Source organism: Thyridium curvatum (assembly GCF_004353045.1).
Source record: "Thyridium curvatum strain D216 chromosome Unknown NODE_27_length_422201_cov_78.887067, whole genome shotgun sequence".
NCBI lineage: Eukaryota > Fungi > Ascomycota > Sordariomycetes > Thyridiales > Thyridiaceae > Thyridium > Thyridium curvatum.
The window spans coordinates 313,369-329,364 of record NW_022156782.1 but is presented as its reverse complement, the minus strand read 5'-3'; the positions used below and the strand labels follow the sequence as shown (position 1 = coordinate 329,364).

Below are 15,996 nucleotides of genomic sequence, written 5' to 3'. Positions count from 1 at the left end.
AAAGATCATGATGCTGCCCCAGTCCGCTGAATCATTAGCTTGGCAGGGACCCTCAAACAGTCAACAGGACATCTCATGACATCTCTAGCTACAAAGTGTGTCATCACCAAAAAAAGAGTGTAGATCATCATTGCGCAACACTAGATAGCCATCGAGAAGAGGGAGAAAATGCGGTGAAGTGGACCATCTGTTGCCCATGTGTATAATATCAACTTTTAGGTATAAAAGCAAAACCCGAACCCTTCGGCTCCGCAGGCGCGCACTCCATCACTTGCGCGACCGGCGGTGGTATCATCTGCCGAGGTCCCAGACACCCAACCCAACCAAGTCAACACGCGGGTGTCTCCAGTACGTCAAGTCTATCTATCTGTCATCAAGTCGTCTCTTCATGTCATTCGGTGAGAATGGGGGGGGAATTCCCTTCAAGCAATGCCCGCCAGCTTCAGCACATCGCCGTGGCCTTGGAAGAGTTCCGGCTTGGACTTGTGCAGAATCTGGATGGCATGCTTGATAAGCTCCCGAGTCTCATCATCGAGCTGCTCCTCGGGAGGGCTGAGGACCTTGCCAAACAGCGAAATGAACTTGGGGGTCAGCGCGCCAACAGTAGGCTCGTTGTGCTCGTCTAGAATACCTGTTAGTAAATAGTTCTGGTGCTCGAGACTAGTCAACAGCAAGGGAAACTTACAGAGCTTGAAGATACAAGTGTAGATGGGCTTGTTCTCCTCAAAGTCTTCCGTGAGCGGCAGCCTCTCGACAATGACCGGGAGATACTCCCCAATGGGGACGCGGTCAGGGTGCGCCATGATCATGCGGCACACACATCCAGCTGCGTTGTCAAAGGTGCGGTGCCCGCCCTCCTGAGCCTGCAGGAGCCGCTCCAGCTTGGATAGGATGTCGTTGTAACTCGACAGATACGTCTTGCTATCCTCGGACTTGGCAATGAGCTGGCCGATCCCGTAGGCAGCGTTGCTCTTGGTCTCGGGGTCCTCATCGGAGAGGCGGTGCACCAGGAGCCGCAGCAGGTTGGCCGTGTACTCAGAGACGGTCGATCCCATGTGGCCAGTGCACTCAGCAATGACGCCGACGGCGGTCGAGCGCTCGTACGACTCGTTGGAGCTGGCAAACTTCATGATCGGCTTCTCAAAGATCTTCCACAGCTCGCCGAAGGCCGGGCCGAGCGCCATAGCAAGGCCAATAACGACGTCGAGAGCAGTGTCGATCACCAGCCAGTCGTACTCTGAGCTCTCCTCCACGGCCTGCTCCTCCTCGTCGTCGCCAAGATCTTGCTGGCAGGGGTGCGATCGAGTAATGATGAGAGTGAGGACGGTGATGACTTGGTTGATCATGTTCTCCTGAGAGAGGATCGCGGGCCCGCACGCCTTCAGGGTTGCCGAGATGTTTCGGTTGATCTCGGTTACGACAGAGCTAGATCTTGTCAGCAAGGGTCCCTCTGGAAACCTGCAAAGTTTGAAAGGTGGCATGACAAGGAAGAATCAGAAGTAGATAAGTACGTGTTCTCAGCACCCGCAATATTTGCGTCTGAGTGAGCTGGGTATAACGCAAGGTATTCATCATATTGTGTGGAAAGGGGAGACAAGAAAAATGAAGAATGGAGACTTACCGATCGCCCTCCTCGGCCCACAGATCCATGGTGGGCTTGGTGACCATCTCACCGAGCTTGACAAGCACCGGTGTCGGGGTCTGCTTGGGTGGGAAGCCAGGCTCCCACTTGGTGCCCGTCTCGTCTTCCATGAGCTGCCAGACGCGAGCATACGATCGCCACAAGGTCGACACTGAGGCCTTGCGGATACCCTCGTAGGGGTGGTCGATGAGGTTAGAGGAGATCTCGACAGCCTTCTCCAGGTACTCCTTGACCTCCTCGCTCCCACAGGAGTTGGCAATGACGTCGCCGAGAACCTCGACAGCAACCTCCTTCTCCATGGCCTCAGCAGCACCGGCGAAGTCTTCCCAGTCCTCTTCGTCATCTTCATCACCCATGTCGTCGTTCTCATCGTCATCAGCCTGTCGGAGCTTGACCCGCTTGCCGCCGGTAATAAGCTCCTCAGAGTCACCGACAATGGCCTTTTCCTCTTCGGTGAGGTTGATAACGACCTCATCCTCCTCAAGCTCAAGAGCCTCAAAGAGACCCTTGAACACACCAGAGAGGAAGGGCTTGAATTCGTTGCCGTACACCCTGGAGAGAGACGACCACAGGATGAAGCTAGTCTCGCGGAGCCTCTCGTTGTCAAGGTGAAGACCCTCCTCACTGGCCTTCATCAGTTCAACAACATAGGGCTGGAACATCTGGGGGCCAACAGCGAGCGCAATGCGGCCCATAGAGTCGCACACACCGCTACGCAGGATCAGATCCTCCTCGCTGTCCTTGATGGAAACGTAGTGCCCGAGGGCAGTCATGGTCTTCTCGAAGTAGGGCTTGAAGTCGGCTTCAAGGGAGCCAGCGATGGCACCCAGGGCTCCAGAAGCAGCAATCTTGACCTTGGAGTCGGGGTGGCTCAGGAGGTTGCCAATAGGATCGATCAGTTGATGAGCGTACTGCTTCATGGTCTCGGCCTTAAGTCCCTCGGAGAGAGCATCGAAGGCAGCGCAGACGGAGCGGATCACGGCCGAGTTCTTCCTCTCAGCCTTGGGATCAGAAGCCGGGCTCATAGCAGCCTGAAGGTTCTTGAGAAGGGCAGCAATGATAGCCTCATGCTCAACGGCGAGATCCTCGGCCATCTCCTCAGCGAGGTGGGTAAGGCCGACTAAGGAGGCATGTCGAACCTCTCCATCAGGGTCATTCAGCAATCTAAGAATGATGGGAAGAATGGTCTTCAGCTGGGTCATGACGAAGTCGGGAGCACCCTCGGCGCAGGTGCCAAGAGCCAGGATACCGGCTTTCCTCAAAGAGGCGTCATTTGAGGAAGAGAACTTGGGGAACTCGTCGAGCAGAGGCACCAGGACTTGACGAGGTGGCAAGTCGCTGGCAAGCTGATCAAGGAGGGTGAGAGCAGAACGAGCAGGAGTCAGATCATCATCGTCTTCATCGTCCTCGATCTCGGTGAGGATCTGCATGCTCTTGACAACGAGCTGGGCCGACATGTCGCGCATTGCCTGGATCTTCATCCGGCGGTAGCGCACACTCTGGGCCAGGAAGGCAAGAGCTTGGGATCGAACCTCGTCATCCGCATTCTTGTTGGCAGCCAGGTCAATCATGAATTGCAGGAGGTCCTTAAGGTGGGCACCCAAGAGAACAGACTCGTACGCCAAGAATTGTTGCAGCACCTCGAAGGCCTGCTTGACCTTCTCGTCGTCGTTGGCCTCGGCGGCGCCCTTGAGGACATCGACCATGGCGGGAACGAGGGTCTGGATGGCGTCAACCGATTGCTGGTCCTCATCGGTCTCGACGAGCATGAGCATGGCGCCGATGGACATCAGGGTGTTGATGCGGACATCAGCACTCTGGGGGTCCTTGAGGGTCTGGTTGAAGAGTTGGAGCAGGTTGTGGACGTCATCCTGGAAGTGGGTGGGGTTTGCCTCGAGGACACTGTAGATGATGTAGGAGCCGACGGCCCTCTGGGCAACATCGCTGTTGTTGGCGAGGCCGAAGAGGGCTGGGCGGAGCTCGGGCCACTCGTCGTTGTCGAAGTCGATGTTGGCAATGGCGGCGATGAGGCGGGACCCGGAGTGCCGAGTCTTGGCATTCTGCTCCTTCATTGTTGCCTCGACGAGGTGCTGGCGGACGGCGCCCTTCTGCTCCTTGGGGATGGCCTTCCAGTGCTTGGGCGTCAGGCGTGCTGCCTGAACGGCTGCCTGTTGGCGGACGTTGACGTCGCCATGTGTGCAGAGGATCTCGATGAGGAGAAGAAGAGACTCGGGGTGGTTGTAGTAGTTCTTCTGGAGTTCGGCGGTGATCGCCTTGATCTTTAGGGTATCAGCTGTTCACGCGAGGGCTGGTCAGCAACGGCACCAGGAGGGAAGAGACGAAAAGTGCAAAAGCTGGGAACGGGCCGGAAGGGCTGGGGTTGTTGGTTGGGCTACTCACGGATCTGGCTCTCCTGGAGCAGATTTGCCAGCTTTTGGCCGTCCATGGCGACTGCTCTTCGAGGCTTGATCTATTAAAAACCAAATCTATCGAAGATGTGGGAGGAGAAGAAAAGAAAGAAAGCACCAGTCAGGTGAAGACTGTGTTGAAGAAGAGGAGGTCCCTCCAGACTCGAGGTGGGGTCGCTAAGAAAAAAAACTGCTGGATGGGAAATTTGAGCCAAATTTTTTTCTGAACCCTCGAGGGCGCAAAACACAAGCGATAAGATAAGGACCCGAGCTTCGACCCAAAATGACAAGAAGGGTGCCTAATGCGGCGTAGCCTAACAGACCCGTCCACGGGTGCAACTTTTAGTGGCCATGACCCCTGGATTTGGTACCTAACTGGACCCCGCAGTGGAACACGCCCGCTGTGGCGGCAGGTGATGTAACCATGTGGCTCAACTCTGCACTCAACCTCGGAAATTGACATCAAGCAACAGAAAACGAAACGACAATTGATATAAAGAACCAAGCTTGATGATTGACTCCTGCTGAGATGAACTTCAGTTTTACGTGAATTTCTATGAATATGAGACAATGATGATGCCTCTAGAATCCAACGGCTGGACTCCTGAGCTGGAACTCTGAGAGTTCTTCCGCATCACAAACTACCCATAACAGTCTGGTTGCCTCCCCTTCTGTACTTGTTACTGCTTAAAAAGTGAGCCTCTGACCTACATTTGCAGTCACCGAGGCCTTGACTTTGCTGGATCCGAGCAGCGAGTACTGGTATGGTACAGATGTCAGAGTGCCCTGGGGAGCAGTGTTGGTACTTCCTCCCAGGTCCACATCCTGTACCACAGCGTATCCAGTCTCGGAGCTGTACGCAAAGAAGATGGCCTGCTTGGTGTTCTCAAAGACGGATGACTGAACCAGCACTTGTGCGCCCATGCGCGTGTTGACTCCAGTGTCGAGTCCATTCCAGTACGTGCTAAGCATGCATATATTAGCCTCGGTGCCAACATTTCTGGGAGCTACTTATGGATGATATAGCCAAGACTCACTTGTATATGTGGACGGTCCCAAATCGAACCAAGGGGGTGCGACTGTTGATGTTGCTCCAATAGTTGTTGGCGTACGTGACGTGAAAGTGGCCCTGGTCCTCGCCGCCGTTCTTGTCAGAGTGGCCAACAAGCGATGCCTTGTACTACACACAACAGCATTGTCAGTGTGTCGTTGTGAATGAGCACATGCGCATGGTTTCTCGTACATGGTCGTGAAAATGCGTGTTGGAGATGGTAATCCAATCAGCTCCATGAGATATATCGCACAGTCCGTCGTAGTAATCCTTGCCGTGATCCATGTCTGACGATAAGTCACAGTGATCGACCCAGACGTTGGAGCTGGCCTGGATTGTGATAGCATCTCCGTTTTCAGCGAGGACCTTGGAGATCTTCATGTTCCGCACAATGACATTGGACTGCTTCCAAATTTGGAAGCCGATGCCAGTCAGCGCTGCACAGCTTGGAGTCAGTCATATCCAGCATGGTAAATTTAGTGCATAGGGAGGGACACACAGCTACCAGGCGCTCCGATCAAGGTCTTGTGCGACGAGACCTTGACCTTGGCGTTTCCAGAAAGGGTACCCTGCACGATGATCACCGCTTTACCATCTGCTTTGGCCGCAGCAGTCAACTGGGGTAGGGTCGAGACCGTTGTGGTCGTCCCACCGGCACCGCCAGTTGTTCTGTTGATTTTGTCAGCAAGAGAGGAGCACGCTGTGTGACTGTCACACTGATTCATAAAGGGGTATTACCCTCCATTCTGTGTGCAGTATCCTATGTTGCAGGCTTCTGTGATGCTAGCTCGCTTCTGTATGATTTGGTCGGCAGAGATATCTCTGATCACTGGAGTGGGCGACGCTTGCGTCGAAGCTGCGAGTGCAGCGACGACGAGGCCAGACAAAGAGATCTTCATGGTATACATGTCGAATAGATTGAGCTGATCTTCTCTAGTACAAGTGACGAGGCTATCAAGAGAACAACGACGCTCATGCCGATATTGTGGCACATATATACTTGGGCTCGTCTCTTTCTTCCTTGTCCCCCAGCCCGTCATGGACTATGAAGTTTGGACACAATTCGTGGAGAAACCTCCTCTAGCTCTTGCGCTACCCATAAGGAATTCTCCATTGGTATTGTAGATCCCAATGACTAGTACTACATCCCAAGATCCTGACTCTCCCTCTTGACCCATGTGAATCGACTGTGCCGTGATACCAGAACCGGTCTAGGCCCATATTCCAGGCAGTCTTCTTTGTCTTGTCTGCTTTGCTTGTAGTAGCTGTTACCAATGTTATGTTTACTTCATGCAAATGGTCAGTCAACGGGCAAATGTTCAGTCTACGGAAAATTAACTGGTTCGTGGCAAATCTTTCGTTGGTGGGTTAGGGGTCTCCTCGATGTAACGGTGTGCTAGGCCCCTGAAACCCCATTTCTCCCTGGCCCATCCATTCAAATGGCGAAGACCGATGGTCTGCATAGAGAAATGGTAAGATCAGGGGAAGGAAAGTCTTGCACGAGATCGCAAATGATCAAGACGAGATGCTGATGACACCTCCTCCAGTGGTAAACGTTGAGCGTTTCGCGGATATGGCGGGGTAATCATTCTCTACATCGCCAAGGTTACAAGAGAGGCGAGTAGAACAAGTCTTAGTCTTAGAGTATCTCAAATATTCCGAATATATACGGACCTGTCAGAGCGAGGCGGCCGATGCAGGCCCGCCGGCCTGAGCACGGAGAACGGGGATGACTCGCCGACACTGGGCCCGCTAATCGGGTGCCGCACGGCGGCCAGGCCCGAGATTTAGCGGAGCTGGTTTGCATGTGTTGTCGGTCTTGTACGACGCTGTGTAGCCTACTGCACAGTACCTATTGCTATGAACCTTGCCCAAACTCCGAGGCGGCCCATAAAGTCATCCTGGTCAGCTGCAATTGTTTTCCTCAGGCAAAAGTCTTGATGGGCAACTCTTGCTTTGCGGGCGTCTCATGCCGAGATTCTAATAAGTGTGGCGTTTTCATGGCTTGAGACAAGCCTTTCTTGACATCGCTGGGCGTTATCCGGCCATGGCTTCTGCCGATTGGTTGCTCAGGCCGCGGCGGATAAGACTCTTGACCGCAAGGTCCAAGGGCCTATGACCTTCCAGTGGAAAGCTCATGTGGGGGTTGATGATGCAACTCTCCTGCGGGGGACCATGCTGTTATTGGAGAGATCAGCCAAGGCGTCATTTTTGGGCTGGTGATATGCAATACACGCTTCGCCCAAGTAGGTAGGTCACCCATTCATAGGTAGGTCACCCATTCAGTCGGGGCTTGGGATTATCAAGCGAATGCGGTACCCAGGGTCGTAGAAAATAGCTATGGGGAGAGGTGTCTCCCCTCTCTCTTCGTGTCTGATCGACACAATCACTCACAGCCTCAGGCAAACGCCAGCACAATGGAAAAGCGGGAGGAAGCTATTCAGGGCCACCAGGGTGTGAACCCGCAAAATACCGCGCCCGACGAGATCACTCAGGCGTCATCTCGTGACTGGGATGAGACGTACAAGGTCTTCAAGCAACAGGATGGTGTCGAGATTGACGCCCGCGAGGCGCAACGGGTGCTCCGAAAGATCGACTGGCACATCATGCCGCTGCTGATGGGCAGCTACATGCTGCAATATCTCGACAAATCTTGTATCAACTTTGCTAGCGTGTATGGGCTGCAACAGGGCACGAATCTCCATGACCAGCAATATTCCTGGCTGACGTCGATTTTCTATTTTGGTACGGTTTCCCTTAGACGCACAATGCAGAGGCCGCCATCCTGTCGACTCAAACATGGTTGCTGACAGCCTGAGTATAGGCTACTTGGTTGCGCAGTACCCAGCGGGATATCTACTACAACGACTTCCAGTCGGCAAGTTCATGGGCTCGTGTACTATAGGTACGCCGCACCTCAAGCAGAACTCCCCAAAGAAAACAGACTAATAAGTTGACTTCCAGTGTGGGGGATCCTCATCATAACTACTCCAGCATGTAAGAGTTTTGCAGGCATCGCTACCAACCGCTTTCTCCTGGGCGTGTTTGAGGCCGTGGTGAACCCAGGCTTTGTGCTCATTATGGCGATGTGGTACACTAAGGCCGAGCAGCCGCTGAGACTGGTGACCTACTATTGCATGAACGGCTTCGCCGGCATCTTCGGTGGCCTCTTGGGCTATGCCATTGGCCATATCAACTCCGGCCTTGGGAGGTGGATGTACGTTTTTCTCATTTTCGGCGCCATCAGCCTCGTATGGGGCATCATATTCACCTTCTTCATGCCCGACCTCCCTACCACGACTCGTTTTCTTAGTGTCCCTGAGACTGTCGTTGCGGTTGAGCGCGTGGCTGCAAATCGCCAGGGCGTCAAGAACCATCACTTCAAAAAGTATCAGATGTGGCAGACCTTTCGGGACCCGAAAACATGGATCCTTTTTGTCATGGGTATCGCTGCGCAGATTCCCAATGCCGCACAGACGACCGTAAGTTTCAGAGAGTAGCTGTGGTCGTCTAGATGCCGTTATTGTGCTGACTGTTCTCTTCGCGTAGTTCACAGCAATCATCCTCAAGACTTTCGGCTTCAACACGCTGCAGACACAGTACATGCAAATCCCCGGGAACGTCGTCCAGATTGTATCATTGCTGCTTTCTGGGTGGATCGCGTCTCGGTGGCCGAACATTCGCTGTATTGTCATGACTGCCGGTAATCTAATCTGTGTTGCCTGTGGAGCGGTTCTCGTCGGCCTCAACCCCGGGCCGGATGGGACATCCAACCGCTGGGGCCGGCTGGTGGCCCTTTGGCTTTGCTCGATCCAGTCGGTCGGCTTCAGTTTGAGCTTAACTATGGTCAGTAGCAATGTGGCAGGCTACACGAAGAAACAGCTGACTGCCGCTTTTCTATTCATCGCGTACTGCGTTGGTAATATTATTGGGCCGCAAACGTTCAAGGATAGCGAGGCACCATTCTATCACTCGGCGTACACTGCGTGAGTGTCTCGATTTTTAAGAATCAATGGAATGTGGCTAATGATTATCATGGTAGTATTCTCATCGGATATTCTGTTAAGACCATCATGGTCTTGGTGCTATACGCGTACATGTGGAGCGTCAACAAGAAGCGTGACCGCGCGGCTGCGGCAGACCCGCGGTCTGCTGAAGAGTTGGAGCAGGAGGCTGTCGAGATGGGTATGCGTGATGTGACCGAAATCGACAACAAGGGCTTCAGATATGTTCTGTAGAATGCAAGTCATGCAGGATGGCATGAGAGGATATGATTCCCATAATAATCCTTAGACCAGAAGTGCAGAGAGGAATCGCAACGCCAACTTTCCAAATTTCCTTTCAATCGCGGCCTTGTATTTACGTCCCTTCAATACGTCCATCATCTCTAGAGATATTTTCGTATGCTAGGGCTGCATGTGGTGATCGAGTGACGGGAGTCGATGGGCTGTTAGCAGAAGTACATAGGTGATTTCGCATTAACCCCATTGCACCTAGTACTTTCACCCCTTTAATATCTAGTATCATCATTGTTTTTTAATCATTCACGGCTTTATAGATCTGACTGAGACTGAAGGCCCCGGAGACAATACTGACCGCTGCTCTGCGTCTTCCGGGATCGACATGGACCCACAATCTCACTCTCGAACAAATGCGGAGGGCGGAGATTCCAAAACCAGAATTCCGACAGTTTCAAGCTCAATCGCTTGCGCATCCCTTCATCTGGGAAATGATTCATTTTGATCTGCTTCAAAACGATTTCATGGCGCCAAATCGATCTCTACAAGATGTCACATGATTCAACGTCGCCATCACTCGATGAGACGAGACCTCTGCTTAGCTCCGGCGCGACACCGACACCGCGACGCGATGATGACCTCCTCACCGCCGCCGATTCTTCTCTCGCCGTGGCTCGTGAGGATGATTGCCCACGTGTAACAAGCGCTTCTCTCAGAATCGGCACGACTATGCTCTGCTTCATCGTATTGGGTATGTTCAATGCGCCCATCGGTGTCGTGCTGCCGCCTCTCAAGGAGTACTACCATCTGGACGACCTCCGACTGTCGCTCATCTTCCTTGCGCCCCCTGTTGGATACGTTCTGGCATCGCAATTCAATCGGTACATACACCTCGAGTTTGGCCAGCGTGGCATTGCCTTCATAGGGCCGCTGTTCCACCTGCTGTATGCTGTCGTCGCGTCCTGTCACCCATCGTTCCCTCTGCTCCTGGCCGCAGTGGCCGCAGGCCAGGTCGGGACGGGCGTGCTCGATGCTTCCTGGTGTACTCTGGCTGCAGCACAAGAGAAAGCCAACACAGTATCCGGTCTTCTTCATGGGTCTTATTCGGCTGGCGCAGCTATTGGGCCCTTCTTCGCGAGCACCCTCGTGTACGCAGCCCGCAAGCCTTGGTATTCATGGTATTACGTCATGGTAAGTGAACGATGAGGTCGAGGTATAGCATTCATACTTACAAGTCTCTCCTTTCTCAGGGAGCAGTGTCGCTCGTGGAGATGGCCGTACTCGTGTTTGCCTTTCGACATGAAGGTGCTGCTCGATATCGCCAGGACAAGCCGCAGTTATCGAACGATGATGGCTTTCTTGCTCATGCAAGGGAGCTTCTGACCAGGCGTGCGACGTGGTTCAGTGCCATCTATCTCTTGACCTACGTCGGAACTGAGCTGGCCGTCTCGGACTGGCTTGTCGTTTTCCTCATACGCATACGAGGCACCACACCGTATCAAGCCAGCATGTGCTTGACCGCCTTCTGGATTGGCATGGCGATAGGCCGACTTGTCCTGGGGTATCCTACCGATCGGATCGGCGTAAGGCGCGCCACGGCAGCATATCTGGTCATTGCTTTGGCCCTCCAGGCTCTGTTCATCATCATCAAAGTTGACACAGTGACCGTGATCCTCATGGCTCTTCTTGGCTTCTTCTGTGGACCGCTGTTCCCTTCCTGTATCGTCTGTATGAACCAGCTACTTCCGCGAGAACTACACGTCTCTGCTGTATCGTTTGTTGCATCTGCCGGTCAGATTGGCGGAGCAGTGCTTCCTTTTGTACTAGGGGCATTGGCAAACAGCGTGGGCATCAAGGTGTATCAGATCATGGTGTTGGCCCAACTGACAGGTGCTCTTGCGATCTGGGGCTTCTTTCCAAGGCTGCCATCAACCTTAGATATTAGCTTTTCTAGGGAAGATGACGAACCAACAGTAACCCCATAGCACGAAAGTTAGATGACCAGCGGAGGCAAATATCATCATACTATCAAGTTTTGGGTTTTGATGCTTACCCTTATCGGGTTGCGGACGTGGATTCAACAACCCGGAACGTATCCAACGAGCTCAACTGACAGCTTGGGAGTGACCCGTCTCTTGCGACACTCAACCTGAAAGTAACAACTGAATCTGATCTTACAGAAGCGCACGTTCTCCTTTCAATACTTGGCAGTCAGTGATCTTGGCAAGTTCGTTACCACTGCTGCTGGGCCGCCTCTCGCAGTACACGGCTAGCCACCGATCGAGACTAGCTCATCCGAGGGCAGCCGCATCTCGTGAAAACCCAATGGTTTTGAACTCCATTGCCAGGCACGGGGAGATGTCTGACAGCTATCTCTGGCGGGTAAGGCCGAGATTCATCAGTTGTGTGGGGGAGGGTCTCGGCGCCCAGAACAGCTAAGCATACTATTGAGACTTGGCGTCAGGGACACCAGTCTGGGCAATGTCCGTTATCCTAGTGTCCGTGGTCAATCCATTCGCCAGTGTTTTCCCAATGGCTGCCAAGATGCAATTACATGTCTCGGCGCTCTGGTCGTTCACATGAAGTTGTAATCCGCACCCTTGCCCGTCAAGGAACCCTTCAACTTAAGTCGATGCGAACGACTCCATCTGAGCGGACCTTATAACAATATTTTCTTATCGTATCGTAAATTGCTGCGTAAAATGCACATTGGTCCGGTGCACGTGGGTGGACATCGCAGCCGTCAGACCCGACTTGTCGGAGATGTGTGAACAGGGTTCAACGTGCAGCCGGGGGCATGGCAAGGAGGATGAGATGCGGATAATATTTATACAGAAGCCAGGGCCTCGAGGCCGCGCTGCATCCATCAAGGTTCCTGTCGTCACCACCATCTTGAGCATCCAGCCCAATCGGCCAGTCCCTCTTTCACCATGCGCAGCTCAGCCATCATCGCCGGGGCCTTCGCCCCGGCCGTTCTCGCTGCCATCCAGGCTAAGAACGTAATCTACATCGTTCCTGATGGATATGGTCAAGCTTCGCAGACCATGGCCCGTGACCTGGCCACCCTGGTCGATCACGCCGGCGACGTGACACGCGAGCTTGCTGCCGATGATATGGTATCATTGCTCACTGCCAGCAGTTACACATGGCCACATACACTAACTATTGCAAATAGGTTCGGGGTCTGGTCCGCACCTGGGCTACCAACAACCTGATCACCGACTCGGCTGCTTCCGGCACTGCCTTTGCCTGTGGCTTCAAGTCGTACAACAACGCCGTTGGTATCACTCCTGATTTCCAGCCTGTGGGATCCATCCTTGAGGCCGCTAAGCTTGCTGGCATGAAGACTGGTCTGGTCGTTACCAGCACCATCAACCACGCCACCCCTGCTGGTACGGTTGCCCAATCGCCAACACGCCCACTAGTTCGAGGTACTAATAAAATGTCGTCTTCCAGTGTACGCCTCTCACGTCAAGCACCGCAACAGCTATGATGAGATTGCCTCCCAGGAGATCGGCTACAGCCACCCCCTCGGCCCCATGGTCGACATCCTCCTCGGCGGTGGCCGATGCTACTTCAAGCCCAAGTCCGAGTCCGGCTCTTGCCGCAAGGACGACAAGGACCTGTTCGGCTTTGCCAAGAGCCACGGCTTCCACGTCATGCAGAACCGGTCGGCCTTCGATGCCCTCGAGAAGGGTCTTGGCAAGATCCGTCTCCCCTACATCGGTCTCTTCAATGATGGTAAGCCCCATTCAACTTTTTGCTATGCAACCAGATATGTGCAGGACCTGACAGACGGCATATTAGACCAGATGAAGTACGAGCTCGACCGCGTCCTGGACGGCGACGAGCCCTCGCTCCTCGAGATGGTCGAGACCTCGCTTAACTCGCTCCACCGTGCCACCCACTGCAAGAAGAAGGGCTACTTCATTATGATTGAGGCCTCGCGTATCGACCACGCCGGTCACGCCAACGACCCGGCCTCGCACGCCCACGAGACCATCATGTACAACAAGGTCATGGACTACGTCCGCAAGTGGATCGACGCCCACCCCGACACCATCATGATGTCTGCCGCCGACCACGAGTGCGGCGGCCTCACCCTCAACGGCTACAGGCCCCTCGCTCTCAAGGACGTCACCCGCTCGCGCGAGCACCTCGAGACCGTCTGGAAGAACCGCCCCTCCGGCGCCGACTCACGCCAGTTCCTCGTCTCCGAGATCCTGCCCCCCTTCGGCCTCGCCTCGGCCACCGACGCCGAGATCAACACCCTGCTCCAGGCCAGCAACCTCGGCAACGAGCTCGTCTCCCTGCTCAGCAAGAAGGCCGGTGTGAACTGGTCCACGGGCGGCCACACCGCCAGCGATATCAACCTCCACGGCTACGCTGCCGGCGAAATGGGCAAGGAGCTCTCTCTCGTGCTCTCGGGCCACCACGACAACACCGAGCTGCCCCGCATCGTGGAGAAGGCCCTCGGTGTCGACATGGATGCCGTCACCAAGCTCCTGCGCGCCAACGGCACGAACTGGGTTGTCAAGCGTGACTTCGACGAGACTCACATCGTTGACGAGCACAACCACTAAGTTGGTTGACTGTACCTACGTTTAATTCGATGTACATATCTTAAGTCCCGGGGCATTGCGCAGTTTGTAGTATGGTGAATTGGAGTTTGTGGGAGCGTTGTGGATAGTGTGCATGAGACATGACTGGGAAGATACAAACTTGTCATTCTGCGAGACTCGAACAGAATTGACCGTAGTCACATCTGAGTATTTGCATCCTCTAAAATAGCCTCTTCATTCGCTAAAGAAAGTGCTTGGCCTACTGCTCACATTTGTAGCCTGTGTACATGTCTGTAACCTGAATTTGGGCCCAATAACAGGTCAATTTGGATCTGTGAGGTTTACCCACGAGACCTTCCCCTAAGGACCAATCCTCTAGATGCGAACATGTTGTACAGATTATGTATCGGATGGTCTTGTCCTTACGGCCGGAATGGCTTGTCTGTGGTAATTGATCGTGTGTTATGCAGTACATTAGGAAATGACCAGAAGGACTTTCAACGGTGCGACCAAGGATCGCTTCTATTTTTACTGCACGAATACTTCCAATCAGGCACTGGATGCTAACACTCACCAGTCAGACTGTATACAGGCTGGTGACTTACCTGACGTTAGTGCTTGCCTCGGTGTGAGACATTACTGTGCCGCCATATGTCAGCAGGCAATTCCACACTGCCGCAAGTGAGTTGCCCGCTTCAGAAGTATGCTGCGACCAACTTCAGGTAAGCAAATTGGTCTTCACCGTTTAGGAAAAGGATTGCAAAAATAAATGGAATAGATCATCTAGGCCTAAAGGCTGACCCTGGGGGAAATCCCGAGGGCACTGAGGGAATATCCGCTTCCTCTCGCGGCGTGATGTTGTGTGTTTCTTCTTGGCAAGACTTGACTGCCGGGTATGGCAGAGACTATTGCTTGGCGCAGGAGTTGGTGTAGGCTTTGGCGCGCGTCGTTGACAGTGAGCTGCTGCTTCAGGAGTGTATCTACCTGCGCGAACATGATGCTCCTGGATCTACTGAGAAGCCAGAATGCGAAGAAGGATTCGGGAGGACGGATCTGAAGTGTGTGTCAGAGAGTACGGAGAATGATCGTGTCATTCAACCTCCAGGAAACACCCGGGATGCAGAGTCTGACGTAAATAGCGGCCTGAAGAAGTGTATCATAATGTAGGGAATAATACATGGATGATCCTCATCACTGCCACTGCTGTATATGCCGAAAGAATGTCTAGCCCGAGATATGCACACGGAATCGACGTTTCAAAAGGCGCGACCGGTGACTCAAAGCACATCGATTGGACCACGGTATCTACCGCTGAAGAAGACCTTTTCAGGGGACAAGTAGTGGATTTTCGTCACGCGGGAGGATTATAAGATCTACTGGAGTTGAGTAAGCATATCGCGTTGAACTACCTTTTGAAAAGCTTATGAGATGCGAAAGGAAGAAGCTTGATACCATCAAGTGAGAACCCGTTAAGCCAAGTCCAAGGCAGGTTTTCCGTCATGTGACCGCTCGATGTTCTAGGAGCGGTACTTTACCCAGCACGATTTCCTACCGCCAGATAACTAAGGCGAAGAATTACTTTAATTTAAGCCAAAATGAAAAGAAAAGAAGAAGGAAAGGATCTATATTAGAAGCTACTTCAATGTTAGTTAAGCGATCCAAGGATACTCGATTAGAGTTTCTGCCCGATGCCGCCAGTGTGAGGGAACCCTTTACGCAGATCTGAAACAAGCTTGGGCAGGCAGATCGGCAGATAGCTGGTCCTCTACAAGCGAGGAAGGCTGCAACCAACAACAGCTGTTCCGGGGATTGCTTGGTGTTTTCCAATGGTTCAGATGGCAAGTGAGCTTGGCAGGCCAATGACAAATGAGGTCATAGAAGCTTTGAGACCGATAACTATTTACTGCCTTAGGTACTCCCATCTCAGAAAACGGAACATCTAAAAGTTCTCGAGTTGAAGCTATAAGTAGGGGGACAAGTTGGGATGCAGCTGTCACTACAGGATTTGTCAGTCCATGAGACACGACGCGGTATCTAGCAAGCAGGACTTTAGAAAGCGCAAACTCGGTTTGGAGAGAAGTCTGCCAGAAACATG

General features: G+C 53.2%; 4 protein-coding genes across 4 annotated transcripts; 3 read left to right on the top strand and 1 right to left on the bottom strand.

The window, feature by feature from the left end:
* Window positions 1-422: 422 nt before the first annotated feature.
* Window positions 423-6,000, bottom strand: E0L32_005321 (uncharacterized protein; the record flags this gene model as incomplete). Its single annotated transcript, XM_031139830.1, has 9 exons — window positions 423-622; window positions 686-1,425; window positions 1,622-3,935; window positions 4,043-4,112; window positions 4,762-5,014; window positions 5,088-5,230; window positions 5,294-5,538; window positions 5,601-5,770; window positions 5,840-6,000. 9 exons carry the CDS (start codon window positions 5,998-6,000, stop codon window positions 423-425), a joined length of 4,296 nt encoding a protein of 1,431 aa, XP_030996340.1.
* Window positions 6,001-7,518: 1,518 nt separating this feature from the next.
* On the top strand, window positions 7,519-9,339 carry E0L32_005320 (uncharacterized protein; the record flags this gene model as incomplete). The annotated part of the gene is made up of 5 exons (XM_031139829.1): window positions 7,519-7,846; window positions 7,926-8,006; window positions 8,066-8,583; window positions 8,651-9,087; window positions 9,144-9,339. The coding sequence occupies 5 exons, from the start codon at window positions 7,519-7,521 to the stop codon at window positions 9,337-9,339; spliced, it is 1,560 nt and encodes a 519-aa protein (XP_030996339.1).
* A 549-nt stretch (window positions 9,340-9,888) lies between these two features.
* E0L32_005319 (uncharacterized protein) lies at window positions 9,889-11,612 on the top strand (the record flags this gene model as incomplete). The annotated part of the gene is made up of 3 exons (XM_031139828.1): window positions 9,889-10,530; window positions 10,590-11,210; window positions 11,520-11,612. The coding sequence occupies 3 exons, from the start codon at window positions 9,889-9,891 to the stop codon at window positions 11,610-11,612; spliced, it is 1,356 nt and encodes a 451-aa protein (XP_030996338.1).
* Window positions 11,613-12,269: 657 nt separating this feature from the next.
* Window positions 12,270-13,922, top strand: E0L32_005318 (uncharacterized protein; the record flags this gene model as incomplete). Its single annotated transcript, XM_031139827.1, has 4 exons — window positions 12,270-12,455; window positions 12,515-12,731; window positions 12,796-13,080; window positions 13,135-13,922. 4 exons carry the CDS (start codon window positions 12,270-12,272, stop codon window positions 13,920-13,922), a joined length of 1,476 nt encoding a protein of 491 aa, XP_030996337.1.
* Window positions 13,923-15,996: the final 2,074 nt, after the last annotated feature.